At 51.8% G+C, this 24,843-nt stretch overlaps 12 protein-coding genes across 12 annotated transcripts; 3 read left to right on the forward strand and 9 right to left on the reverse strand.

The window, feature by feature from the left end:
• Positions 1 to 998: 998 nt before the first annotated feature.
• BDR25DRAFT_311548 (uncharacterized protein) lies at positions 999 to 1,634 on the reverse strand (the record flags this gene model as incomplete). The annotated part of the gene is made up of 3 exons (XM_033691247.1): positions 999 to 1,435; positions 1,469 to 1,544; positions 1,602 to 1,634. The coding sequence occupies 3 exons, from the start codon at positions 1,632 to 1,634 to the stop codon at positions 999 to 1,001; spliced, it is 546 nt and encodes a 181-aa protein (XP_033551005.1).
• Positions 1,635 to 2,681: 1,047 nt separating this feature from the next.
• BDR25DRAFT_301622 (uncharacterized protein) lies at positions 2,682 to 4,011 on the reverse strand. Its single transcript, XM_033689623.1, has 3 exons — positions 3,801 to 4,011; positions 3,602 to 3,739; positions 2,682 to 3,546 (listed from the first exon to the last, which is right to left on the reverse strand). Coding segments are annotated over exons 2-3 (624 nt in total). The 5' UTR covers positions 3,603 to 3,739; positions 3,801 to 4,011; the 3' UTR covers positions 2,682 to 2,923.
• A 2,183-nt stretch (positions 4,012 to 6,194) lies between these two features.
• On the reverse strand, positions 6,195 to 7,022 carry BDR25DRAFT_119663 (uncharacterized protein). Its single transcript, XM_033683679.1, has one exon. The coding sequence runs from the start codon at positions 6,922 to 6,924 to the stop codon at positions 6,442 to 6,444; it is 483 nt and encodes a 160-aa protein (XP_033551007.1). The 5' UTR covers positions 6,925 to 7,022; the 3' UTR covers positions 6,195 to 6,441.
• A 558-nt stretch (positions 7,023 to 7,580) lies between these two features.
• On the reverse strand, positions 7,581 to 9,554 carry BDR25DRAFT_255837 (aspartate kinase). Its single transcript, XM_033686380.1, has 4 exons — positions 9,319 to 9,554; positions 9,182 to 9,262; positions 7,862 to 9,120; positions 7,581 to 7,800 (listed from the first exon to the last, which is right to left on the reverse strand). The coding sequence occupies exons 1-4, from the start codon at positions 9,465 to 9,467 to the stop codon at positions 7,703 to 7,705; spliced, it is 1,587 nt and encodes a 528-aa protein (XP_033551008.1). The 5' UTR covers positions 9,468 to 9,554; the 3' UTR covers positions 7,581 to 7,702.
• Positions 9,555 to 9,790: 236 nt separating this feature from the next.
• On the reverse strand, positions 9,791 to 12,120 carry BDR25DRAFT_301625 (Pkinase-domain-containing protein). Its single transcript, XM_033689624.1, has one exon. The coding sequence runs from the start codon at positions 11,882 to 11,884 to the stop codon at positions 10,094 to 10,096; it is 1,791 nt and encodes a 596-aa protein (XP_033551009.1). The 5' UTR covers positions 11,885 to 12,120; the 3' UTR covers positions 9,791 to 10,093.
• A 124-nt stretch (positions 12,121 to 12,244) lies between these two features.
• BDR25DRAFT_301626 (uncharacterized protein) lies at positions 12,245 to 12,746 on the forward strand. Its single transcript, XM_033689625.1, has 3 exons — positions 12,245 to 12,287; positions 12,342 to 12,469; positions 12,520 to 12,746. Exons 2-3 carry the CDS (start codon positions 12,359 to 12,361, stop codon positions 12,583 to 12,585), a joined length of 177 nt encoding a protein of 58 aa, XP_033551010.1. The 5' UTR covers positions 12,245 to 12,287; positions 12,342 to 12,358; the 3' UTR covers positions 12,586 to 12,746.
• Positions 12,747 to 12,788: 42 nt separating this feature from the next.
• BDR25DRAFT_255844 (cyclopropane-fatty-acyl-phospholipid synthase-like protein) lies at positions 12,789 to 14,111 on the reverse strand. Its single transcript, XM_033686381.1, has 3 exons — positions 14,012 to 14,111; positions 13,563 to 13,950; positions 12,789 to 13,482 (listed from the first exon to the last, which is right to left on the reverse strand). The coding sequence occupies exons 1-3, from the start codon at positions 14,025 to 14,027 to the stop codon at positions 12,831 to 12,833; spliced, it is 1,056 nt and encodes a 351-aa protein (XP_033551011.1). The 5' UTR covers positions 14,028 to 14,111; the 3' UTR covers positions 12,789 to 12,830.
• A 546-nt stretch (positions 14,112 to 14,657) lies between these two features.
• Positions 14,658 to 16,037, reverse strand: BDR25DRAFT_340744 (uncharacterized protein; the record flags this gene model as incomplete). Its single annotated transcript, XM_033693535.1, has 3 exons — positions 14,658 to 15,779; positions 15,835 to 15,942; positions 15,990 to 16,037. The coding sequence occupies 3 exons, from the start codon at positions 16,035 to 16,037 to the stop codon at positions 14,658 to 14,660; spliced, it is 1,278 nt and encodes a 425-aa protein (XP_033551012.1).
• Positions 16,038 to 16,413: 376 nt separating this feature from the next.
• BDR25DRAFT_280951 (P-loop containing nucleoside triphosphate hydrolase protein) lies at positions 16,414 to 17,787 on the reverse strand. The gene is made up of 3 exons (XM_033687857.1): positions 17,570 to 17,787; positions 17,432 to 17,519; positions 16,414 to 17,384 (listed from the first exon to the last, which is right to left on the reverse strand). The coding sequence occupies exons 1-3, from the start codon at positions 17,701 to 17,703 to the stop codon at positions 16,422 to 16,424; spliced, it is 1,185 nt and encodes a 394-aa protein (XP_033551013.1). The 5' UTR covers positions 17,704 to 17,787; the 3' UTR covers positions 16,414 to 16,421.
• Positions 17,788 to 18,000: 213 nt separating this feature from the next.
• Positions 18,001 to 18,882, forward strand: BDR25DRAFT_323204 (ARP2/3 complex, 21 kDa p21-Arc subunit; the record flags this gene model as incomplete). Its single annotated transcript, XM_033692088.1, has 4 exons — positions 18,001 to 18,006; positions 18,078 to 18,123; positions 18,210 to 18,484; positions 18,637 to 18,882. 4 exons carry the CDS (start codon positions 18,001 to 18,003, stop codon positions 18,880 to 18,882), a joined length of 573 nt encoding a protein of 190 aa, XP_033551014.1.
• Positions 18,883 to 19,026: 144 nt separating this feature from the next.
• On the reverse strand, positions 19,027 to 21,263 carry BDR25DRAFT_119729 (Gcd10p-domain-containing protein). The gene is made up of 2 exons (XM_033683680.1): positions 21,064 to 21,263; positions 19,027 to 20,981 (listed from the first exon to the last, which is right to left on the reverse strand). The coding sequence occupies exons 1-2, from the start codon at positions 21,147 to 21,149 to the stop codon at positions 19,130 to 19,132; spliced, it is 1,938 nt and encodes a 645-aa protein (XP_033551015.1). The 5' UTR covers positions 21,150 to 21,263; the 3' UTR covers positions 19,027 to 19,129.
• Positions 21,264 to 21,403: 140 nt separating this feature from the next.
• On the forward strand, positions 21,404 to 24,587 carry BDR25DRAFT_301631 (uncharacterized protein). The gene has a single exon (XM_033689626.1). The coding sequence runs from the start codon at positions 21,641 to 21,643 to the stop codon at positions 24,446 to 24,448; it is 2,808 nt and encodes a 935-aa protein (XP_033551016.1). The 5' UTR covers positions 21,404 to 21,640; the 3' UTR covers positions 24,449 to 24,587.
• The last annotated feature ends 256 nt before the right edge of the window (positions 24,588 to 24,843 follow it).

Here is a 24,843-nt window from a genome sequence, read left to right on the forward strand (position 1 = left end):
TCAGCTGGTAGACGAACAGGCTTGGCATCCTGAGGTCGGGGTTGATGGCCCGAGCGTATATAGCGTGGTTGCGCTGGATCTGGCCAGACTCTGTAGGAGTTCCAATTCTGACCTATCCCGCGTTGAATGCACTGCAATCTCTAGCGCAGGAGAGGCCTTTAAATACGGCCTAGGCAGCAGTCGGTTCCCCACAATGTCAGCCTTGCGTAGTCTTCCCACTCTGGAGTTACAGGCAAAAGTTCGTTCGCTTACATTCCGTCATTGTCTCAAACGCAATTCCTCAAACACAAAATCACGCATCCCCTCTACCCTACACAACCATTAACCTAATTCCTCCACTTATCTACCACATTACTGCTTCCAAACCCTCACAACAAGAACCGGGAATTATAGCACAACTTAACATTTCCTTCCCAGCCCCCACAAATCCCAGCAAAGCGCTCATCTAATCCCCTTCACCCTAACCATCCACCTAAGTGTGCAATACTATACACGCTTTCAACGCCCGCTCTCGGCTCATCACTCACCTTTCACCAACCCACGGCATCACTCTATCCTAACTTTCATAACACCTCTCAGTTCATTAATTTACTTCGATTATTTAATCCGTTCATTCATGTCCCATTCCATCCATAGCTCCAATACCGACACCGCTGGCAATGCTATGCGCAAAGCACCCCGCCTCGAAAATACCGAAACTAAATCCAAGGACTAGACAGCTTGAGAAGGGAATGAGATGCTATGATTCCGTCTCACTATACTGGGGGAGGGCAGAGGGGCAAGTAGCTGTGGGTACGTGTCGCCTTGGATGTGTGCACTTGTGAAGGGCCGGGGAAAGGAAGGGTATAAATACACATAGGTAGGAGGGTGTAGGAGGGGTTGTACTGTCTCTTGGCTTGAAAACCCTCTTGGCAAGAGAGTTGAAAAGAAGAAAAAAGTTAGGGCAAGAAGGGAGGGAAAATGCCACGCTATACGCTAAGCTTTGCCAGATGAAACCCTCAGATCTCATTGACATCGCCTACCTCCTCACCATTCCCACCAAACCTAGCCTCGCCCATCTCTTCTTGAGAGTTTACAACACTATACGCATTGCTGCCTCCAAAAATACTGCCCATCTCGTCATTCTCCTCTGCTTTGATCTTCTTTTTAGCCGGAGATTCCGCGTTAGTCTCCTTCGGACGTCCGCGCTTCTTGGTTGGGGTGGGCGGAATAATGTGCTCATCATGATCCATAGGATTGTTGGCATCGCCATCGAACGCGGGAGCAGCCTTTCCGCGACCCTTACCCTTTCCACTGGTCTTTGGCGTAGCAGGCTTGGCCTTAGTCGGAGTATTGGCAGCAGAGCCGCCGGCAGCCTTGCCTTTGACCTTCATATTGAAGAGACGATGGTTGACGGCCTTGGGAGTGCATCCTAGCGAGCTTGAGTACACATAACCTTAAATCGATGTGTAAAAATATGTACCTTCACCGATTTTGTTGGCCAAATGCTCCAAGAGGTCTTTGGAGAATTTAATGTCAACGAATTCAAAGATGCCGACCAGGAGCTACAGTTGCGTTTGTTAAAAAAGGGTTGATATGTTGGTGGAGGATGATGAGCTTACGATAGCGTCTTTGTCGGCAGTCCAGTTGACCATTTTAGCAGCGTTTTTGCAATGGGGTTGTAGCAGTTCTGGCGTATTATGAGCAGTTGTGACACTAACATTAGGAATTTTGTAGCCTACTTGGTGAAGCTGTGGACGTCACGGCGGCGACGACGAGAGGCGATGAGCGAGAACGTGATGCTTGAGAAGATGTAGAACGCTGCAGAGAGACTATGTGTGTTGTCAAGGAAAAGAGGTAGCAAGAGATGGGATATGATGGGAAGAAAGCGTGAAGGTTGGGAAGAGGTGGGAATAACCGGGATTTATAGGTTTGGGGACGTGAGTCGAGGTGCAGGTGAAGGCGGGTTGGCGATGTGATACGGGTATAGTCAAGAAAATTAGCGTATTAGTATGAACTAATAAGAGATGGGGTGCAAGGTGAAGAACAGGAAGAGGGAGAAAGAGTGAAAAAAAGATGAGGATGTATCTATCATTCACCGCAAGTTGGGGTTGGAAAGGAGGACGGAGCGTACTTGAGCTGCTTTGCTAGCAAGAAAGTGAAGAGAGATGAAGAGCTAAACATAAGTGAAGAGTATCGTTAGGACTCTCCCGGGCGCACCAAAAAGGAATTTGGATAGGCGGAGGAGGACCAGCATGCTGGTCGGGATCAGAATGGAGAGAAGGCAGATGCCAAGTGAGGACATCGAGATACATCCTCATTTATCAATCATGCCTGATAACTATTAAGCCCTCGTTGGATAGCAACTGGGTACCATCCAAGAGCATTTATTTCGGCACGGATGGAAAGCAGTGCTGATGGCGGGGTGATATTGAGATATTAGGTAGTGCATATCCCTTCAATAGCCAAACTTACAACTGAGGCACCTCTTCCATCACTCTCTGTAGTAAGTTTGACAGCCAAATCAACCACCTACTATCACCACCCAACTCCAAGATTAGCTACTCGGTCACGGTAAAGGAGTAGTGAAGTCCGCAAGTTTCTGCCCCAACTCTCAAAGAGTGCTCAAGGCCCATCTAAAGAATGCATGAATATATAAACTAGTGGGAAAAGACAGGTAATCGAGCATCATAAACCCATCCCGCATTTTGGGTATCATAAACTTAGATACGGATGTCCTCCTTACTCCTGGCCGAGCCCATAACGGTAACCCACCCGCCAATGCTTACAAAGCCAACCCGCCATTGCCACACACACACGTTGCATAGCATAGCGTTCCGAAAGTACAATTTTGTCCATCCCAGAACTTCCAGAAACCGTATATCTTTTCCATGCGCCAAAGAATCATAACTTCGTACCCACGCTAAGGGGAACATCTTTTTGTTCAAGAATGGCCACCACTAGACCAGACCTGTGCATCGCCATTCGCCGCACTATCAGTCGTGCTAACAGCGGTCATGGACGGCGAATCCGTGGACACCTTGGAAACTTCATCACTGCCGTTAGCCTCCCCATTGACACGACCATTTAACATCAGCCCGTCTAGCCCCATACCTGTCTCAACATCCAGCATAGCAGGAGTCGGCATCCTCTTCAATCGATTCCATTCATTCCACAACTTCAACACATCCGACCTAGAGACACTAAGGCCTAACTCAAGAGGCACCGGAGACTCTTTGGACAAATTCAGGATCTCGGATTCGGTCATGAGCTCTGGGGACTGCGCTTGGGCCTCGCGGAGGAAGTACTTAATCCACTGTAGCTCACGCTTGAAGACGTTCTCACGGCGCCAAGGTCGACGCTTCTTCGTGAATGAGTGATTTTGCGTCGGCGGCCATATTCTCTGGTCTCGGTCAAGCTCACTCTTGATGGAGCGGCAGGTGTCGACGACGTTGACATAGCCGTGATTCTGGAGCCAGCGCTTGCGAAGCCGGAGATTGATATTCTCGTACGCAACTTGGAGATCAAGACCACAGGGCGGGAGGTCTTTACCGAACAAGGCCGGCACTGAAAAGGTAAGCGGAAGTGTTTGCACGCAAATAGGCAGGCACAGAATGCGTACTGTGTTTCAGCAGCTCAGCCCCAGCGTCCGGAGTCGTTGGGATGACAGTAAGAAGGCTATTACTATGGTCGGCGCTCTTCGTCTTCTTGACTGGACTAAAACTGCCCTCCGAAGAGGAGCAACTGTACCATTCGTCTTCTAAGCATCGCAGATCAGTCTCAAACAATAGACAGTGTAAAGCCTCCAGAGGCGAACTTACCAGTATCTTTCATCTCCACCTCCACGAGAGAGCTCGGAGCACTCTGGCACTCGTGTTTAGGGCCGGGTGGCGTCGGAGGAGACGGTTCGTGTTTCTTCCCACGCGGCCTCGCGTTGTTAGCACGAGGGTTTGTAAGTGGGAGGAAAGACGCAAACGGCCCCGCCATTTTTTTTTAGCAAAGGAGATGAAGGGTGGTGATGGGTTGTCGTGGAGGAATGTGAGTGCTACATGCATGTGCTTTTTCTGAAAGCAATCTAGGCAGGCCTGGAGCTCCACGGCACCTGCCGCAGCGCGGAGGCGCGACGTCATGTGAACATTACGTCATTGGTTTCATCCGCATATGACACTTACAAATTAACTCCACCTGGCACGGCATGGGGGAGTTAATCTCCTCAATTTTTTGTGCTAGAATCCAAGAGGTCCTTGTTATATTCTGCCATCACTGTTAGGATGCAGTATTTTAGAGTGCAACTGTACTTTCTATTGGTCGTCCGTTGAATCCGAACAAATGCCGGGGATACCCATTCATATCCCTTGAAAATATCCATCTAACACCACAATGCTATTATCATGCCCGTCTCATCATGATAGCACCAATACAGACAGAAGCTCCGCGCTATGCCAGATTTGATCCCCAAGTTTGAAAAAAAGGAGAGAGAAGTATACTAACCTGCCTATTCCTCTATATCTACCTCACCCTCCCGCACCTTCAACCCCCCATTTAACTCCTTCCCCCCCTTAACAGCTAAATCATCCCCCATCGAAGCCTCACTCTGCAAACTATTTCTCCCCCTACGTTTCGGAGAATAATAGTCCCCAACACCCGCCTCATCCCACTCCGCATCCGCCTCACGCTCCACACGCTCCACACGCTCCACCACCCCCTCCCTTGCCTCAAAATGCCTCTTCCGCGGACTCCACTCATCTCCCCAAAACTCAAATGCAGGATCCCTCCTCAGCACCGATTTCTGCGATGAGTGTTTTCTGCCCTTCATCTCCGCCTCCTTTGTCTGCCTTTCTTTCTCTTTACACAGGGCTTCGGCTAGCATTTCTTCCCAGCTCAGCGCATCTTCTTCTGCCGCGGACACCCGCCTCGTGGACGTTTCTATAGTCTCCATTTCCATTTCGTGGGCGGGAGTAGCCGGTGACTTGAAACCCATGTTAAATTGCGTTGCTCGACGCCTCGCTCGAGCTTCCGCGGGAGTTTCTTCGCGGCTGTGGTCGCAGTCGTGAAGGGGCGGGAGGGTGGCTGTGTCGATTGGAAGGGTGGGGCTGTCTGAGCGGCTGCAAATCTTGCATTGATCTAATTCCTTCTCAATGCTAGATAAGATGGCGTTGTAGGTGTAGCCTTCATCACTACACTCGCTCTGGCCATTATTGTCAGAGTCGATATCTGACTGCAAGTCCATAGCCTCGTGGAGTTGTTGGAGCTCCCGCTGCTCAGTGGCTTTTATCACACCGTCTTCGTGTAGGGTGAGCTGGCGATCATATCGCTCCTTCGCCCAGTCTAGGAACCTCGTTACCCAGACGATCCCATACCCGGTCTCTGGAACCCGAAGCTCTTCATTCTTTTGTCGTGTATGCAGCATAGTCAATGCATGGCGGTGACGGTCAAGAGATGTCTCGAACTCGTACTTCTTCGAGTCCTCCAAGTGCATCAGATCTGTAGGATCGCTGGGGTCGAACATGAATTTCCACGAGGCTGGATTCTCCAGATCCGCAAGGGTCTTGATAGCATACTGTTTCGTGAACTCCGCATCCGCTTTGTCGCATTCTTCTAGTTGAGCTGCCACTATTGCCGGCTTCGTTTTGATGTACTTCGACAGTTTCGGGAATGCCAACGAGCCAAAACAATCATGCATATCTTTCACAACTTGCTCGGTGACCTTCAACGTTCGCAGGTACGACTTGTCTAGCACAGGTGGTCTCCAATCATCTTTCGGTGTCTTTAGTTTCTTCCTACTCGTCACCGGCCTTGGCAGAGCAGAAATCTGAGCAGGCCGTTTAGGTGACTCTGCCTCGTCCTCGGGGATCGAGCTCGTCGAAGTCACACTTCTTTGCTCCCCAAAGCGCCTCCTCATCGCCGACTCCTTCGAGTCTTTCATACCCGACTGTGATCTCGCTGGCAAACGACTCTCTCCCTCCATTACCAGTGAGTTGGCGTTCGATTCCGGGAGGAACTTTGAGCCATCTTCCTTAGCCTCTCCGGCAACCCAATATGCGATAAGAAAACCGCGCACAGATTCATACGCTTCTCTAGTGGCAGGATCGTTTGGAATGTCGAAGTTGGGGAAGGGATGTCGTCCGTCCAAGTTACCACCTGTGCGACCCAAAGCGCTCCAGAACCCGGGAGCTGAAAAGGCGTTGTTCACCACCAACGTATCAGTTTGAGTGGACTCGTCACCCCCCTCTGCGACGATAGTGTAAGTGTCCCCCTTTTCCAGCTCCCTGCTTTCCACATTCTCTTTTTCCGGGTCCTCTTTTTCAGTTACCTTATCCGCTTCCTCTCCTCTCTCCCATCTCGGAGCAGGCCGACCCAAAGATTCCCAAAACTCCGGGCTCGCGAAGGCATTGCCTTGAGGTCTTGTCAAGAAGACATAGTCTAATTCGTTAACAAAGTAGATCCGAGGGACGAAAGCCGCTAGCAAAGTTGCCAAAAGAGTGGAAGCGGTCCAGTTAAAAAGTAAAAGGCTGCTGATGCAAGTTGGGTTGAGCTCTTACCATTTGACGTACCTCGACTCAGGCTCGAAGACGTGGAGCTAGCGCCAGTCTCTCGTGAAAAGTTCCGCGGTGCGACAGGTGGGTGTGGTGGAAGAGGGGGGAGGGGCAGTGATTCCTGGTTCGGTAGCGGCGATGATGGCGGTGTGGAGTTGAAGACGATATCTCGCAGTGTTGGCCGTCGATGATATGTGGGCTGTGAAGGCAGATATGGGCGGTGAGCGGCAAGGGGACATGTTTGTGTGGAGGGAGTCGCAGGCAATGCAGTCGGAGTTGATGAAGGCAAGACAGGAGGCGCCGAGACTATAGATTTCAGCGTCGGTCGGCGAGAGTATGCTGGGCGTTTAAACGGTGCGGTTTGAGCGAAGTGTAGCTTCACCGGCGAATTGGGATCCGGCCAGTTCATATCGGCAGAGCCGCCGCCGCCGGTACTAGATAAGACTGGTATAGGTTGCAGATGGGGTTCCTTTCTATTTCCACGTTAGCAATGGAAAATATCGAAGCATGGCGTGTTGCGCGTGGCGACGTCCGGGGATGCTCGTCCATGGGGAAGCAGCGGCCTCGACGAAACGGGCAATTGCAGACTTGATATTAGCTCGAACTTACCCTGACTCAACCTTCTTCTCTTCTACATGACCGCGCAATGAATCTTCGGTACGAAGCCAGCGCAGCCATGTTTTCCTATCGATAAAATTTTGTCCTGCTAACACGGCCGAAATCTTCTCCGCTTCCTCCTCCGCAGCTGCAATACTATTAGCACTATGGACCCACCGTCAGTCTGGATAATGTGGATGCTACTTACCTACTTTCTCTGCGGGCGGAAGTTGTTTGACCGCGCTGACCGAGGGGGGTAAGAATTCAACCGGCTGTGCCATACTATCGTGTTATGAAGAAAAGACGATAGAGGGCAAGGTTAAAGGCAGATCACGAGAATCTAGAATATTGCGCACAACAAGAATAACGGTGAACGGGGGCTAAGGGGGTGGTTAGCTGGCGTGTGATGCGCTACAAAGCATTCACCGCGACCAGGACTTCGACGTCACTGAACAGAATGAAAACAATGAACTGAGAAACTCAGAGTTCCAAAATTGTTTACTTTGGAGAATGTTGATGCAGCTCCTCTCTCCATGCATGAATATTTTAGATGCATTCCCATCTACCCCAACACCACTGATGCAATATGCTTACTCTAAGAATGTAAAGAGATTCGTATGAACAACGTTCAAGGCGCGGTCGGCCTCGCGTTCTTCGATAACACAAGAGATGTTGATCTCGCTGGCACCTAGCCCGGGATGTCAACAAACGGAATCTTCAAACGGGAATGATGGCGGTGAATGGCTTACCCTGGGATATCATTTCGATGTTGATATTGTTCTCGCCCAACACGCTGAAGAATTTCCCACTAATACCAACCATGTTCTTCAGTTGTCGCCCTACTAAACTAACAATTGCCATGTCGGGAACAATATCAATAGTGCCCAGATCGCCGAGCTCCGTAATGGCTCCGTGGAGGTCATCGTCCTGAATCCTATACTCATCCTCTCCACCCCCACTCAAGAATGCAGATTCCGAATGCAAAGCCATAGAAACATGAACTTCGGATGAAGAAATGAGATCGACAGAAAGATGCCATTTATCGAGAATGGAGAAAATATTCATGAGAAAGCCGTGTGCGCGAGTGCGCTTGTTGCTGTGAACGTTCAAGACCACAATGTTGTGCTTGATCGTGACTGCCGTTGGTCGCTTCGGCCGCTGCAACTGTGACATAATGCTCGAGGACCGAGGACGGAAAAGCCTCGCATCTTTGAGAGGCGCTTTAGGATCGATTTGTTCTTCGGGATCAGGGAAGATGACGGTACCACTGTTACGTGGATTCATGACGTTCTTGATGCGGATTGGGATGCGGGCGCGGATGACCTGCTCCATGGTGAAGGGGTGAATGACCTCGGAGCCATAGAAAGTCAATTCAGCAGCCTCCGAAGGGCTGACAGAAGGGAGTAAAGCAGCAGTAGGGACTTTGCGCGGATCAGCAGTAAAGATTCCGTCCACCTCTTTCCAGACCTGGAGCTCAGTCGCTTTGATTCCCACAGCGACCAAGGCCGCGCAGAGGTCGGTGTATCCACGTCCGATGCTGTTCAGGATTCCTCCTGGGACGTTGCCAAAGTAGCCAGTAATGACCGGCACCTTATCTCCACAAGCCTGCACCTCTTGCGCCAATGAATCCGCCAAGTCCCTGTAGAAGGCATCATTCAGTCCCTTTGCAGGTGTGTTGGACTTGACCACGTCCGACAAATCCACATATTGCGCAGCAACGCCCCAGTCCTCCAGCAAGGCAGTCATATACCGGGAGCTCAGCTTCTCTCCTTTGCTTACAATCTTGTCCTCGGCACGGCTTGTAACCTCCTCTAGATGCTGCGCAGACTCGAGGATCTTCGTAAGGCTCTCGCACTCAGCGTTCACATCCTCCGTGTAAGCGGCAAGAATCTGGGAGGAGCGAATCGTGTCCTTTGCGCACTTGATATGATCGAGTCGAATCGCCTCAACAATATCGTCATAGCCCCTCGATGCCGCCTTCTCAGCCGCCCTCGCAGCGCGAAGAAGCCTAACCCAGTCAGTAACTCCCCGCAGCCGCCTCAAGAACCTTAGATGTGTTGTTCTCTCACCTGTTGGTCGTGCCTTCTAGCTTAGTATTATTACTCCTCGCCGAGCACACAATAGCGGTGCGATTGCCCTTCAGACCTGTCCTAAACACACTATCAGTAGGCCTTCCCCCACGAACGTAGTCGCGGTGGTGGCTTACTGCACAATCCGCGCTATATTCTCCGCGAACTTTCCCACGCTTGTCCCCCCAAACTTGAGTACCACCCAGCCACCGGGAAGATGCTTTTCCTCCGTATGCGCTATCCTTTCGGACTCATGTGTATATCCGTTAACAACAGGGACTGACATGTCGAGCGTCTGCGTATGCAATTGGGCTAAGAATGCGTGGTACAATGCGAGCAGGGCTGTGAATGTGAAAGTCGAGGCGTAGTGGGGAGAACTGACTCAATAATGGATGCCGCAGTCAGCGGCTTAATAATAACAAACGCCAGCAGGGATCGGGAAGAACGCTTTTTTCTTTTTTTTCACGCATGTCTTGGCGAGTCAGGCCTCTTCTGCGGGGCGCTCAACATCCACCGCTCTGGACCCTTCCATGCACTCGCCTGTGAGGCATGGATGCCCAATACCTTTGGATTACGACAGCTTCACTCGCTGAGAAGTATCTCTCACTGTAAAAATTAAAGCAATAGAATTTGCTATACCTAAGTCTTACGCTAAAGCCGACACCATCTCGAAATAGACGGGTCACTCATGTGTTCTGAACACAAGGCTCCATCCCTAGCATGCGCCGTGTAAATGCTCACATGTGTTTCCAGCGCCAGAAAACTCCACCCCACCCGTTCTCGTATTCCTGCTGACGCCATCATGTGGATGACAAGCCCAACCAGTCTGTTTTCTCGGTCATGACGTTATTTCGCCCTGGTGCGCCACATCAAGAAATCTTTGGTAAAAAAAGAAGATATCATGCCAGCTTTTCAACGCCTGTAGATGTCACGATCGCGTTCGCGATCTCGGATCCTGTCTCTCTCGCGACGGTCGGGGCTCCTTGAACGGCTCCGGGGTTCTCGTCGGTCGCCGCGTCCGAAGTCTCTTGTGTCGCCCGGCCGGTCCCTGTCTCTGAAGCTCCTAGTGCGGTCCGAGCGGTTGTCCTCTCGAGAATGGCCCGAGTCTCGAGAGCCGCGTCGACCATCACGGGGTCGATCATCTGGGTCTCGTGAGCGGCGATCTGCTGCAGGTGCACGTCTCGGCCCCTCGTCGCCGTAGCTCGGTATGTATGTGTCAATATTTCCGCCACGAGGAGCACGCTCTTGGCCAGGTCCATATCGCGGTGGGTGTGGGAGAGGATGACGGCCTTCACCCGGTGGTGCGGGCAGAGTGCCATGTCGAGGAGGGGCTTCATATGGTGGACCCTGGCTGTTATTGTGCTCTCTGCCTCCGCCCCAGTGTGGCTGATGGCGGGGCGGCGGTGGCGGGGGAGGTGGTCGGTGATCACCATAGGGTGGGCCATTTCGGCGGTCATAACCTCCTCCACGGTACTGTGGGCCAGCCCCGGGGGGACCTCTATCTTGCAGACCGTGTCGGGGACGGTCGCCATTCATCCAAGGACCACCGGTTGGTGGCGGTCCTGAGCCAGTCCATCCATCACTGGGACCCATCCCAACAGTGCCGCCAGCCGGAGCAGGGGGTAAAGGTTGCTTGTGGCCTCGGGCATTTCGTCGGTCGAGCTCGTGCGAATCCTGGAATGTGGGAATGTCCTCCTCGCGCATTGGTTTCGGATCTTCTTTGAAGTATGGATGGTCAATAGCATCAATTGCGTTGATGCGCTTCGTCCAATCAAGCATTAGAAGCTGTTTGAGAAGATATCGACCCGACGGGGTGAGGTCGCGGAACGTCTCCGATAAATTGCCGGGGCAAGTGCCAAAGTTTTTGACTCCATCGTATCCTGGAAGTTGCCTCCATCCGGGCATTGATTCATCGGTTGGAGAACCGACTAGCTCAAAGATGATTTGAGCCTGGTTGAGATCGCTAGTACCTGCGAGGATCGGCTTCCGCTTGAACATCTCACCAAAGACACAGCCAGCACCCCACATGTCAATCGCTGGCGTATATCGTCGGAGTTGGAGGAGCAGTTCTGGAGGGCGGTACCAGCGGGTCACGACCAGCGTCGTGTAGTCTCGTCGGGCTTCGCCATTGCCTCGACCACGCTGAGGGACAGGCTCGTCGTAGTGTCGTGCAAGACCAAAATCAGCAATCTGGAGTCGACCTCGGTTGTTGATGAGAAGATTCGCCGCCTTCATATCTCGATGCAGGATATGGTTGTCGTGCAGATAGCGGAGCCCCTTGAACAGCTGCAGCATGTAGCATTTGATTTGGCCTTCGGTGAAAGAGACGTCTGGATTATCAAGGAGACCCGAGAGGTCATGATCCATGTACGGTGTGACCATGTACAGAATTGCGCGTTTCCTGCCCTCGCCCTTTGGCCGCTCAATAGCCATCTCTTCCAGCTTCAGAACATTGTGATGCGAAAGCATCTTGAGAAGCTTGATCTCGCGGAGTGCGGTAATTGGAAACCCATCCTTCTCGTTGTGCATGAGGATCTTTTTCAAAGCGACGATCTGACTGGTGCGATTGTGTTGAGCCTTGTGGACTTCTCCAAAGGTACCCTCACCAAGCTTCTGCATAATCCTGTAATCGCCGATTTTGGAGCAGCCATGGAAGCGTCGCGTAATGCCCTTGGACGGAGCTGCCGCCGGGGAGGTCGCCATTGCAGGCTCGAGGTAGTGGCCGTTAGACGGGGATGGTGTTTACCCGCGGAGGTGAATGCGGCTGGGAGCTTTGCGGAGTGTCGCTGGCTGGCGTTTAGCGATCAGCGCTCGAGGATGCGCAAAGAAAAATGGTGTCGTAGAGAGGGGAGGGCAGGGAAGGCAAAGGGTGCCATAGGTAGTGAATGGCCGGTCTTATTATCGCGGCATTACAAGAGGAAGCGACGGGTAGAATTCAGGACATTCATTACCCTCTTGGCAGAGGTGAACGTAGACGCAGAGACGCGGTGGCCACATCGGCGCTAGTGACTAAGCCTGGGAACATGAATGCGCTGATCGAACGCCAAGTGGAGCTGCAAGTCACCGCAACCACCGCCATCGAGCCATTGGAGTTCATACACTACGCGTATGTATTTGGATTGGACTAGAGGAGCCGTGCAGCGTAACTTATGGTCTTCAGGGCTCGAATTCGACATCATGGGCCCCCCAAAATACCAACCTCTGCCCGACCACCCTCTCAAAGCACCATATGTGCGACCGCTGTACCGATTCACTGCCACTGCGCTAGGCGCATCCATGTGGTTCTTCGTGCGTGCAAGCTTGGAAGTGAAGGACAGATAGGTACTGACGATAGGTAGTTGATGTACCGGGCGAAGAAGGATGGACCGGCCCTCCTCGGCTGGAAGCACCCGTGGGATCATTGAACTACTGGAGTGGGAGAGAGATACCGGCATACCGACAATGAACTGTAAACTTGGGGTCAATGTATATAACCAAGGGGAAGGACTCCAGACCCGCAATAAGAACAAGGAGCTCTTGCATCCATTTCAGCGTCGCCAAGACCTCGAATTTAAAGACATCAAACGCAAGACTCATCCCAAATCGTCATATCTATTGTCCTGACTCCCCGCTACATACACAGTACACGCCAGATCTGCAGCCTGCGCCCTCATTCTGGCTTCTGAAACAAATAATGACTGACTCCCCAAGTATCCCCACCCTCATACGCAAACAACTCCGCACACGCCATATAAAAAATCTGCCAGCGATTCCACCAAACCCCTACTCCCTCCTTTCCATACGTTTCCTCCAAGTGCGGCCAAATCTCCTTCTTACACCCTATCATCTTCACCAGCCAATCCTCACACGTTTTCGCATAATGCTTCCCATTGACCCACCACTGCCTCTCTATCGTTAAATCCTCCTGAAAATACAGCAGTAAGTCCGCAGAAGGCATCGTCCCTCCCGTAAAGAAATGTTCCGTCATCCACCCAGACTCGAAATCATATGGCGTAGATCTGTGGTTGAAGATGTGCACGAAGAGTTTTCCACCTGGGATGAGGGCGCGCGAGATTTTGGCGAGGAGGAGAGAGTAGTTTTTCATGTGTTCAAAGAGCTCAATGGAGACTACACGGTCGAAGCTTGCGAGTGGGAACTCGTAGTCTACGACGTTGCCTGTGATGACGGTAAGGTTGGTGAGGCCTTTGGAGTGGGCGACGGAGTCGATATAGGCTTTTTGCGTGCGGGAGTTGGAGAAGGCTGTGATGGTGGAGTGGGGGAACAGTTCAGCGAAAAAGAGAGCAGAGGAACCCCAGCCGCAACTTATAAGTCTTGTTAGCACAGCTTGCAATGTAAATGGACGGAGCACGTGATATGAACGAGAAAGTGTAGGAAAACTTACCCAAGATCAAGAACCTTCATGCCATCCCTCAACTCTGCCCTCTCCACATACAGCCTCAACATAGCCACTTCCGCCTGTGCCAACGTCTCACCTCCCTTTTCATACAAGCAACTCGAATACTTCATCCTCGGTCCAAGACAGCCTTGCAAAACTCCCGTTCCTACTTCATAATGCTGTTCGTTCGCAGCAGCAGTTTCAACAGCAATGGGTCGCGTGCGCAAGAGTTGGACATACTTCATTTTCGACTCGTAGGCTGCTTCCAGTGAGGTAGAGGAGATAGATTGCAAGCGGTCGGCGAGTTGACGCCGAATTCCGAGACGGATTAGGGGGTGCGGGAGGTAGCCGCCGTCGAGTAGAGGGTTTATTAGGGCGTCAGACATTAGAAGGTCTGGGGTTTGTTAGTATACTAGTTTGTGAACGGAAGGTATTTTCAGGCGTCAGTAACCTACCTGAGATTCTATTCATCTTGAACGAATAAAGTTGAATGAATTAGTTCAAACAAAAGAAGCAATTGGGATTGCACGAGTGGGTAATTAGCGTATATGGATTCTGAGGCGAGGTCATGAACTACACTAGAAGTCTATCATCATCTTGAGGACATGTTGTTGAGAAGAATGCCGTTTCAAAGGGGTTCGGATTGGGTTTAGTGGCATAGAATGGTGACGTCATGATTAATGCGTCTGAAAGCGAGGTACGTTTGCTTTTAAGGTGTGACCGTTAGGAAAATTATTTTATTCGTGGGAGGGAGACACATTTGAAAGCTTGACCGTGGGTTGAGTGAGGAAGAGTGGTGCCCGCGTCTTTCTAGCTAGTACAGCGCGGGAAGGATCGGCGGGATGCAGGGTTCGGTCACATTACTGGTCGACATATTGCGGGTAGCCCTGAAGAAGATCTTTTCGATCGATGATGACGAAGAATAGGTGGGGGACATTCAAAGTTGGTATCTAATCGAGTCCAAATTCTAGAAAAGTCCTCTCAAACAGCCTACCACGGTTGCATACAAACCCCCTCAACAGCATTCCCTAACTGCTTAAGGCGTGAGCCATATAAACACCCAACCAGCCCCCCTGCACCCATCCATCTATCACTACCACTTCACCTACTCCCACCCCAATTCCCCCTACACACACAGCTCCTCGTCTGAACATGAATCACACCTGTATGAATCGCCTCAACAATCCACTCCAACCACTCCAACTCATGCTCCACCAACAACATCGGCTCCCCAGTCTCAACCCTCCCTTTCCGAATCCTACCAAGAAAGTACCGAAGCTTCCCTGCAGACTGCCCTAAGGTTGCAGGGACACGACGCTCTTGGCCCGCGGCCTCCTTTTCCATGTAGTCCATTCGCTCAACACGGTTCATAAGATGGGAGTATATCCCCTCAGATTCTTCGTACTTGAGGAGGGCTCTTGCGGCGCGTTTTAGGCGCAGGGAGTCGTCTCGAGTGGCGTGGGTACATGGGTGAAGGCTGGGTTCTCCAGGTGATCTGGGTTGGGGGGGAGGGGAAGAGGGGAAGACGACTATGGAGCTGTTTTCGGCTTCGGATGAGTAGTCAAAATCGTTGGTCATTTCTGAGTCGCAGTCGAGAGAGGCTTCTTCACTAATTTCGTCTTCTCCGCCTTGGATGCCATTACACTCTTTTCCCGGAGTAGCAGGGCTGGTGTCTCCGGTCTTTTGTGGGCTTCCAATAACTGTGACACTCCCAACTTCCATCCCTTCATCTTCCCTAATTGTGGTGAGCTTCTCAGCATCCTGATCTTCAACCGCATCAAAATACACACTCATCCTGAGACCCGAAGAACGCCGCGGACGATACGGCATTGGGTCTTTAACAGCCCCCGAGGTCAACTCCGGTATACCGCTAGGAACGTAGTATTCAACAAACGGCTGCGTACTCGTGATACGAGTGTTCTTGACAGCAGGCAGCAGTGGTATATGCGATCCGACAGTCTCAGCAGGTTCAATCGGAGGATATTCTAGATTAAGTAAGGATGAACGCCTCTTATACGATCGTCCATTGCTGGATTGGTGCGTTTGTGGAAGATTGCCAAACTTATTGTCGAGAGTAGAGAATAGTCGCACCCCAGGGTCGCAATGACTAGTTAGCCCGGGGTTCAGTGGCATGTCGCTCATGGGCAGGTCGGTTGTAACGGCTGACTTGAATGGCGTGGTTTCACGCTGAGTATCCCATGATGGCTCCCCGTGACCATGGGTCTGCTGAATGTTAGTTTTATACCAGACTTGAACGTTATAGTGTTGCCGAACTTACAGGTCTCTGAACTGAACTGCGGTCCCCGGAACTATCCGAGATTCTATCCCAAGAACGGGAATTATGAGAGCCTTTTGGCAGCCATTTATGTGGAGGCTTCGTGGGAGTCTACAACGTTAGAGACAGCCCTGAATTGAAGCATAGCAAAAACTTACACTAGGCTCTGGTGGCACTAGTTGGCTCTTGGTGAGCTTTCCAAGCATGGTCGTGGTAGGCATACGCAGAGTTGGAGAGTTAGCAAGGTTGCGGTAATTTAGAACTAAGGGCGTGAAAGATTTGGAAGCCGTTTGTTTATGTAGGCTAGGGGGACGCCACGGTAACGGCAGTGAGAGAGCAGGCATGTGAACAAGAGTGACAGTGACATTGACAACAAAGTGAGAACAAGAGAAATCCTGGTAATCACCAGTATTAGCCCAAATGCTGTCAAAGATTTTTTTTTTTTTAAAGAAATTGGAAAGACACCCTTCTAGCGCTAGAAAAGTGGATAGCATAAACCATATTGATATCAACATGCAGCCAAAAATGCTTCTTTCCAACCCAATCCTTACATTACCGAATTGCGCCATGACATGAACATCTCACGCTTCTTAGTTCTTCCCCTTGGCTAGCAGCTCAACGCCTGCCCTCACGACCCCTATGGTAGCTCCCGTTTGTATCGACTCACTCCCGCCACCACTCAACCGGTATTCGATATCTGCTAGCCCCGACATCCACGTTACCATAGTCTGACTCGGAACATCGCTTTTCACCAATTCCTCACTCAACGCCGTTAGGATATCCGCCAAGGCCAATCCCTTTAGCGACTTGATATTGTTGATTGTTTTGAGACACTGGGTGATATCGGAGGTACTCATGAGCATGTCCAGGATGAACTTGATGTCTGACGGATGCGGCGCTGCGATACAGTCATAGATGGTGGTCTCGGTGATTTGATCCCTAACGATGGTGCTAGGATCCGGTGCTGGCTTTCCTGGTGGTTGGAGTGGGGTGCTAGACGCATGACATGCCTGGAGCACGTTCAATGCTCGCCTCATATCGCCCTTACTTAGTGTAACTAACGACGCAGTAGCATCTGGGATGATGTTGATATTCTCCTCCTCGATAACCTTGTCCACCAAACTCCGAATATCAACTTCCTTCAAAGGAGAAAACCGGAACCGAGTGCATCGAGAAAGCAGCGCGGGTGATAATTTGTGTGTGTAGTTTGCGATAATGCAGAATCGAGTGTTTGCGGTGTATTTCTCCATGATCCGTCGAAGCGCCATTTGCGCGGTTGCGGTCATTGCGTCCGCTTCGTCGAGGATAATGAGCTTGAAGGTAGCAAGTGAGGAAGACTCCCCTGGTTTTGGTGCAGCAGAAAAGATTTGCTTTGTGCTGCTGAAGGTCTTGATCTGTTCTCTAACAACGTCGATACCTCTGTCATCTGAAGCGTTTAGTTCCAAGACCATCTGTCGCATATTCTTGTTTCCATAAATTCGTCGAGCGAGGGCGAGGACGGTAGAGGTTTTGCCAGTTCCGGGTGGGCCATAGAGAAGGAGGTGTGGTAGTCGCTAGGTATTGTCAGTACAGAGCTTCCATGCTGGGGAGTCGAACACACATTTGAATCAACGAACTTATTGATGGTCGCGAGGATGTCCTGGTGGCCGGCAACATCGTTAAGAGTGTTCGGTCGATATTTCTCTACCCTTTGTACACATAAGTAACTTGTTATTCATATCTCCAAACATGCACATACCATGGTAGGGAGTCTTCTGCCTCGACAGGCAGATTCGCAGCACTCCTCTTCCCCTTCTGCGTTTCCCCGCCGAACTTAATGGTTGTGTCGGCAACAGGCGCATCAACGTCCATCTCATCGTCGAAATCAGACATTTTGCTATAAAATTTCACAGGATATGCCTGGAATTGCAAGAATTAGAAACGAGAAGTATCACGATAGACGGAGAATTGTTCAATACACGAAGCTGAACAATTGAGGTAGAAGACGCGCCGCGCTCGCTCTTTGACGCGTTAATGAGAGTGAAAACGGCAAAGCGTCATTACATCAGCACATCCCGCTTCAGCCCTACCAACCCACTTCACATTGCCAAGCCACACGCATCACTGCGCCGAAGAACCCAAGTACTCTCTTTCTATAGCCCAACGCCCGGAGACAAGCAGACATTCAAGATGCCTGTAAGTGTGCAAATCCATGAAGCTTACGACAGCTTCACGGCTATCACAAAGCTGACTTAAATTCCTTCCAGGCCTACCACTCCGTCTTCTTAGACGAACCAAACCAGCACCTAATTGGTACCTCTCACCCTTCCACTCTCACTCCCTCTCACTCCCTCCCTCCCCTCCCTCCCCCCTTAACTCTACTCTAATATTCCCCAAAGGAAACTTCGCCCTCCTCCCCCTCCGAACCCGCACCCGAGGCCCCGCACTCCAGCTACCCCCACTCCCAGCCAACCTCACAGACCTAACCATCGATGCCTCGCACGAATCCTATGACCCGCTAGACGAGGTCCTCTCGCTGTTCCGCGCCAACACTTTCTTCCGGAACTTCGAGATCAAAGGACCCGCAGACCGCGTGCTGATTTACGGAATTTTGTACGTAAGTGAGGTGTTAGGGAAGATTAAACCGGGGATGGGAAAAAGGGAAGCAGAGAAGGTAATATTTGCTCCGAGCCCCTGGTTTAATTTAATTTGGATGCTGTATTATTTGAATATATCAGGGCTATCGTGGCCGGCGCAAATTCCGCCGACTTTCAAGATGAGATGAGATGAGATTGTCTATACACCAGCTAATATTCCCGGACTTAGGCCGTAATGAACATCGCCTTGGACACAAATTTCGCCATCCCAGGCGACGCCGGATTCCCACTTAACCAAGCCTTCGAAGCTCCATCAGACAGGAATTCAGCGGAGACGCTGCGGCAGTATCTCATGCAAGTGCGGCAGGAACTTGCGACGAGATTGCTGAATAGGGTGTTTGCAGATGGGACGAATGTGCCGAGTAAGTGGTGGTTGAGCTTTACGAAGAGGAAGTTTATGGGGAAGACTTTGTGAGTGGTGAGCGTCGGCGACGCTGTGTGGGGAGAAGCTGCCATGGCATGTCGTGAAAAGGGATATACGGAATGTATTAAGGAGGAGAGTGCATGGCATGCTATGGGGTGGGATAGATGGGGAGAAAATCAGAGAGAAAGCCTGGTAAGGCATTCTTGAGTCAAGCTGATTGGTATCGTCAGCCATATTTTGACTTTAAAATCTACCAACCCATCCTCACATCACCAAATCTCTCAAAATCAGTACGGCACTATACCGACACCGCGGTATCAGGCCCAACTGCAACCTTCCTCTTCTTCCCCCTCCCATGCCCCCTCGCCTCCACCTTCCCTTCAGCCGGTAACACCCTCGTCGCTGTAAACAAATACCCCTCCGCACCACCTCGACTCGTCATCATTGGATGTGTTCTTCCAGGTAATACCTGCCAATGTCTCGCTCTGGCCGTCTGCAGTGTCGGTGCTAGCAACAACGTCGGATTAACCGGGAAATCGTCCGCATCTTCGACGTCATCCTCCCCGTTTCCCCCGTTTTCGGACTTAATTCCCAATCCAGTTCCCTTACCCAGATGTGCGGTCTGTCGGGAAATGTAAGCAGTGCGTCGTTCCTTGCTATAGAAATCGCAGAGTTCGACAAGCGGCTCAGCGTTCGGGTTATATACGACGACTCTCCCAGCACCTCTAACTAAAGGAACGAGTGCTTTGAGGATAGTTGCAGGATCCATCACACTGGCCACGACTAGTCCATCGAACCCTCCTCTGCGAGTCTCGTCGACGACTCGGGATGTGCGTTCCCATCGTCGCCGCTTTCTGTAGTAGTTCCCCCGCTTCGAAGATTTTAGGCTGGCGAGGACTTCTTCGGAAAGGGGTTCGGGTTCAATGTAGGAAGGGTCTTCGGAAGGGTGGAGGAGTTGGAGCCAGGAGACAGATTTGAGGTGGTGGTAGAGTGGGTGCGAGGGGGTGGGGGCGCCGGGGTCAAAGGAGAAGTATTTTAGGAGGGAGAGGTTGGGCTGGCTGTTTGTATGGATGATAGTTAGGGTGTTGGTGGGGAAGGCGGATTGGGGGATGTGTGGACGAGGGGGTTTGCGGGGAAGTGATGGGGTTTTTGAGTTAGCAGGCTCTTTGGAAGGAGAGGTTGACGGAGGGTCATTGGCAGATTGGGAGTTCGCGGGGTCGGAAGTGGGGTCTGAGGATTGCGCTTCTTGAGGTGCGGAGGCGGGAACATCTGCGTCCGCCATTTCAATATCAAGTCCATTTTGCGGGAGTCCTTGACTGGTTTCTGCAGCTCGAGCCTTCTCTCCACCATTTAATGTGGCGTCCTGCTGTTTAGGCCCGTTCGAAAGGGTAGCTTCCGAGACAGGACTAACCTCTCCGGACGGTTGGTCTTCGTCCTTGTTTGGATAGAGTATCCCCATCTTCTCCGCCAATGCTGCAACGACCAGACCTCCAGTGTCGTCCACAACAAGCCACCTTCCCCCTCCTATCTGGCTTACCCCGTCTCTAGCTGTTAAAACTCGGCTTGCCGACCCACAGTGGATGTTTGCCCAGCTGCTTATCAGTCCCAACGATTCTTCTCTTAGCTCCATGATTTTATAAGCCTCCCTCTCTGTGATGAACTCGGTGAGCATTCCGATATCCAGCGGTAGGACCGTGAACCTCTTCAAGTATTTCCTCGACTTCCGCAGCGTATATTTTGCCAATGAGAACGACGTCTTCTCGTCAATAGCCAAATGCGACGCCATGATCTTTTCGATGATCTCCTTGCCCGACGTCGTTCCAGCTTTCTTGAGCTCCTCGATCTCTTCCATGGATAGCGTTTGCCGTGATGGATCGTCGAGCGTCAGGCGGTTGCTCCGCATTATGACTTCCCCATCATCCCGCACGATATCGAATTCGACCCCACCTTCCACAGTCTCCTCTCTCGATTCAGCGGGTGTCACATGGTCGCTTCCTAATGCCTCCGCGTGGAGCTCTGCAGCAGGCACGACGCGCAATTCAGTCTTCGAGCGGCCGTCTTCTTTGTCCAGTATTTCAAAGGTGAGGTAATACGGACGGCCGAGTAATAGGTTCGCAGGGAAGGTCCCGAATTTGCCAATATTAATATTTCTATTCCAGGTCAGATATTTCACTCTGACCAGTTCTACGCGACTGGAGGCCTTCGGGTGCTCACTCCGACTATTCAACGTACGTATTCGGTTTAATCTCCAGCACCTTCAGGATGCCCGAGGGCAGTCGCAGCACGACATGGGTGTGCGGCCGTATGTGGGAGTGCATTGCGCCGTTCTGATTAGTACTTGGGGTGAATGTGCAAGGCCATGAGCCACAGTAATCTCCCCTCGGTCTGAATTTGGCGAAGGTTGCGAGAACGCGAAGGGAGAAGGATTTTCCGTGTTTCCAAACAGATGACGGCCGGGAGATTCTGCAAATTTCACGACAGAGATCGGCGTGGCGGTGGTGTGTGGCGGTGCGAAGTTGCCGGCTGGTTTCGTCGTCATCGCAGCTTCACTCACCACCAACCACCGACAGGCCGCGTAACTCCCAATCCTACAAGTCCGTAATTGTCGCCGCACGAATGCACCCCCGCTCTGCAGACTTCACCGAACGACACCCTCTCTATTTCCGCGACCCGCCTTCCTGCAACAGTCCAACTCCCCTGACAAGCTTGCAAGACAGCGAGTCGTGTTAGGTGTCCGGAGCTGAGCCGTGCTGCAGCATTCACCACTCCTCCCCGCCCACCCCTCAGTTTGCATTCACTACCCTTCGCCATGGTTCTTCGGAAAGAAACACCGCAGCCGAATCTCGTGCCTGCACCTCTCTTACAGGCTGTCAACAACCCTCCCTACCCTACGACACCCGCCACAGAGCTGCCTCCGCCCTTGCCCTCATCCTCCGACCAGGCAGAGGTCTACTCCCCGGACCTCGCTACATCGCCGGCATTCCGCCTCAAGGCCCTCGATGATACCCAAAAACAGAAAGAGGAAGACGAGTCCGACTATAGCGATGAAGATTGGGACAAGACCGACGACGAGGACACCGGGCCGGAAGATGTCCCCAATCCGCTGAAGATTGGTGGTGGAAAGCCCATGCCAGCTACAAACAATAATAATGCCTTGCCAGATGCTCTTAGAGCAGGCCCGCCGCCGCCACCACCGCCTGGAGTACCAGTGAAGAAGACGGCAGAGGCTATCACTCCGGAACCGACAGGTGCGACCTCGTCATCATACGGCGCAGTCAGCAACAGTTCGGGAAGCTCCATCCCTTTGAAGACGAACAATCCATATCTCCGTATGCAGGCCACAGGACAGAGTAATTTTGGTGGTGAGAGCAGCGAGCAAGTCTGGGGAGATGCACCAACCCAGGCGCAGAAATACGGCGAGCTTGTTGAATTACCGACGATGCACACGCCCGTGACTCCCACTAACGGAATGTCGGCTTTGATGTTGAACAGCAACGTCCCTCCATATCAAGGGTCCCAGTCGCCGAACCAGCCTCCTCTCATTTCTGTGGAATCGGCATCCCCTGAATCCGCTCACCCCCGGCAGGATTCAAATGCATCAAGTGTATGGGCGTCGGGAATGGATATTTCTTCCTTGGATGCTGCTGCTAGGTCATATGGCCTGCCTGACACCAACCCGCAAGAAGCCCCGCCACGGACATGGCAAGAACAGCAAGCTTGGGAAAAGAGCGAAAGGGAGAGAAAGCAACTTGAGCTTTCTACCGCCCACGAAGCTGCAGTACGAGCAGAGCAAGAGCGGAGACATGAAGAGGAATTCCATCGAATTGAACAAGCAGCCAAATTCACCTTGGCAGGATCACCCTTTGAAGCGGAGCACGCTCCGGGCCTCCCTCCTAGGCGGTCACAAGAACAGGAGCATCCTCCAGCAATGCCCCCACGTCCTATCGATACAGGCGTTGGTGGCTCTTCGCATCCTACCGTCGAATCCCCTAATACGGTGATGAACAGGCAAAGAAAAGAACATTACCAAATCAAGCAAATCCGGTGGTACGATGCTAATAAACGGGGCATCCGAACTTCACCAATTCTCACCCAAAACGCTAATGGGCCATGTCCTCTCCTGGCGCTAGTTAACGCTCTAGTCCTATCTACGCCTTCTGGAGTAGAGACGGCGCTTGTTGAGACCCTTCGAACTCGAGAACAAGTCAGCCTTGGCTTGTTACTCGACGCTGTCTTCGATGAACTAATGTCAGGGCGAAGGGGCGGCGCTGCTCAGGAATTACCCGATGTGAGCGATTTATACAAATTCCTAGTCACCCTACACACCGGGTTGAACGTGAACCCCATGTACGTCCAAGATCCTGGTGCTACCGACGGATCATCAACGCTCATTCCTACATTTGCCATTCGGCCCGGTGGGTTCGAGAATACACGGGAAATGCGGCTATACCGCACATTCGACGTTCCGCTCATTCACGGGTGGCTCCCTGCCGCTGGCTCCGATGCCTACATCGCTTTCGAGCGGGTAGCGAAAACATACGAAGATGCGCAACATGTGCAGTTCCAAGAGGAGGAACTTGATGCGAAGCTGCAAACTGAGGGCTTGAATTCAGAGGAGCAGCAGATGTTCACAGATATCCATGCTATCAAGGAATTTCTCAATCGGTGGCCTACCCAGCTAACGGACTACGGTCTCAAGACTATGCGTGATTGCATGAAGCCTGGGCAAATTGGTATCTTATTCCGGAATGACCATTTCTCGACCCTCTACAAAGATCCTAGGACGGATCATCTCGTTACCTTGGTCACCGATGCGGGCTATTCAAGCCATGATGAAATAGTCTGGGAATCTCTCGTTGACGTCAACGGCCAAGGAAGCGAGCTATTCTCTGGCGACTTCCGCCCTGTTGGAGGCAACCACAGCCCTCAACCGAGGCAGCAAACCCAACAAGTTCAGAGCCTCCTCGATGTAAGCGAGGACCAAGGCTGGACTACCGTACCATCTCGCCAGCAAAATCTCCAAGCTCCTCCCTCCAACGCCCTCAGCCCATCACAGAACACCGCCCCACTCTCACCGAACTCGGATTTGAGCAAAACAGAACAAGAGGACCATGACCTCGCACTCGCTCTCCAACTCCAAGAGGAAGAAGATGACCGCCATCGCCGCTCAGTCGAAGAGCGCCGTCGCCGAGAAAATCAACTCTCAGAAGAAGCCATCGCTACGCAATCCCAGACCCGCCCTGCAAACCGCCGCACATCTCGCCAAGGCGAAAATCCGCCCCTAATCCCCCCTCGCAGAAACAACGTCCAAACGCATCGACCTAACAACGAACCCGCTCCACCGCCTACGTACGAGGAAGCTGCTACAACGCCACAATACCACCCCCCTCAGGGTCATCCGGCGAATCCAGCGGCTCCGATTAGACCACAGGGGAGCGCGTATATGGCTAATTCTGTTATGCAACCAGGACCTGGTGTAACGGGACGGAGAAGGAGTTCACGGCCGATTGGGATGGAGATGCCTCTCCCTCCACGACCGGGGAGGAGACAGAGTGCCGGTGTGGGGGGTGCGCAGGGTGTGGTGCCTGAGGAGAGGGATAAGTGTGTTGTTATGTAGATATTAGTATCATGGTGATTCGGATTTGGATTTAGGTTTGCGGCGTTTCGGTTTGGGGCTGGGTCCCGGAATACCCTTCTTTTTCTTTCGCATGGTAGCTATATAGGGTATGTAAGATGTTCAATGGGATAGAGTTAAGAGTGTTGAATACTGCTCGGTTTTCTATTAGTGATGAGGTGTATAACGTACCTAACGGGTTGGCCGGCCACTTTTGCCAAGCCCCCACTAAAACCACCCCATTCTCTCGCAAAACAGCCCACTTTAGCCCTATATAAAGTAATACAACACAAGATATTATTTAGAGTCTACTTCTGCTACTTACTTACATGTATGCAAGTTATGCCTAGTCTAATTACACTGCATGCATTACTTTTAACTTAGCTTACCTCCTTTAG

Source organism: Lindgomyces ingoldianus, assembly GCF_010093535.1.
Source record: "Lindgomyces ingoldianus strain ATCC 200398 unplaced genomic scaffold BDR25scaffold_7, whole genome shotgun sequence".
Lineage (NCBI taxonomy): Eukaryota > Fungi > Ascomycota > Dothideomycetes > Pleosporales > Lindgomycetaceae > Lindgomyces > Lindgomyces ingoldianus.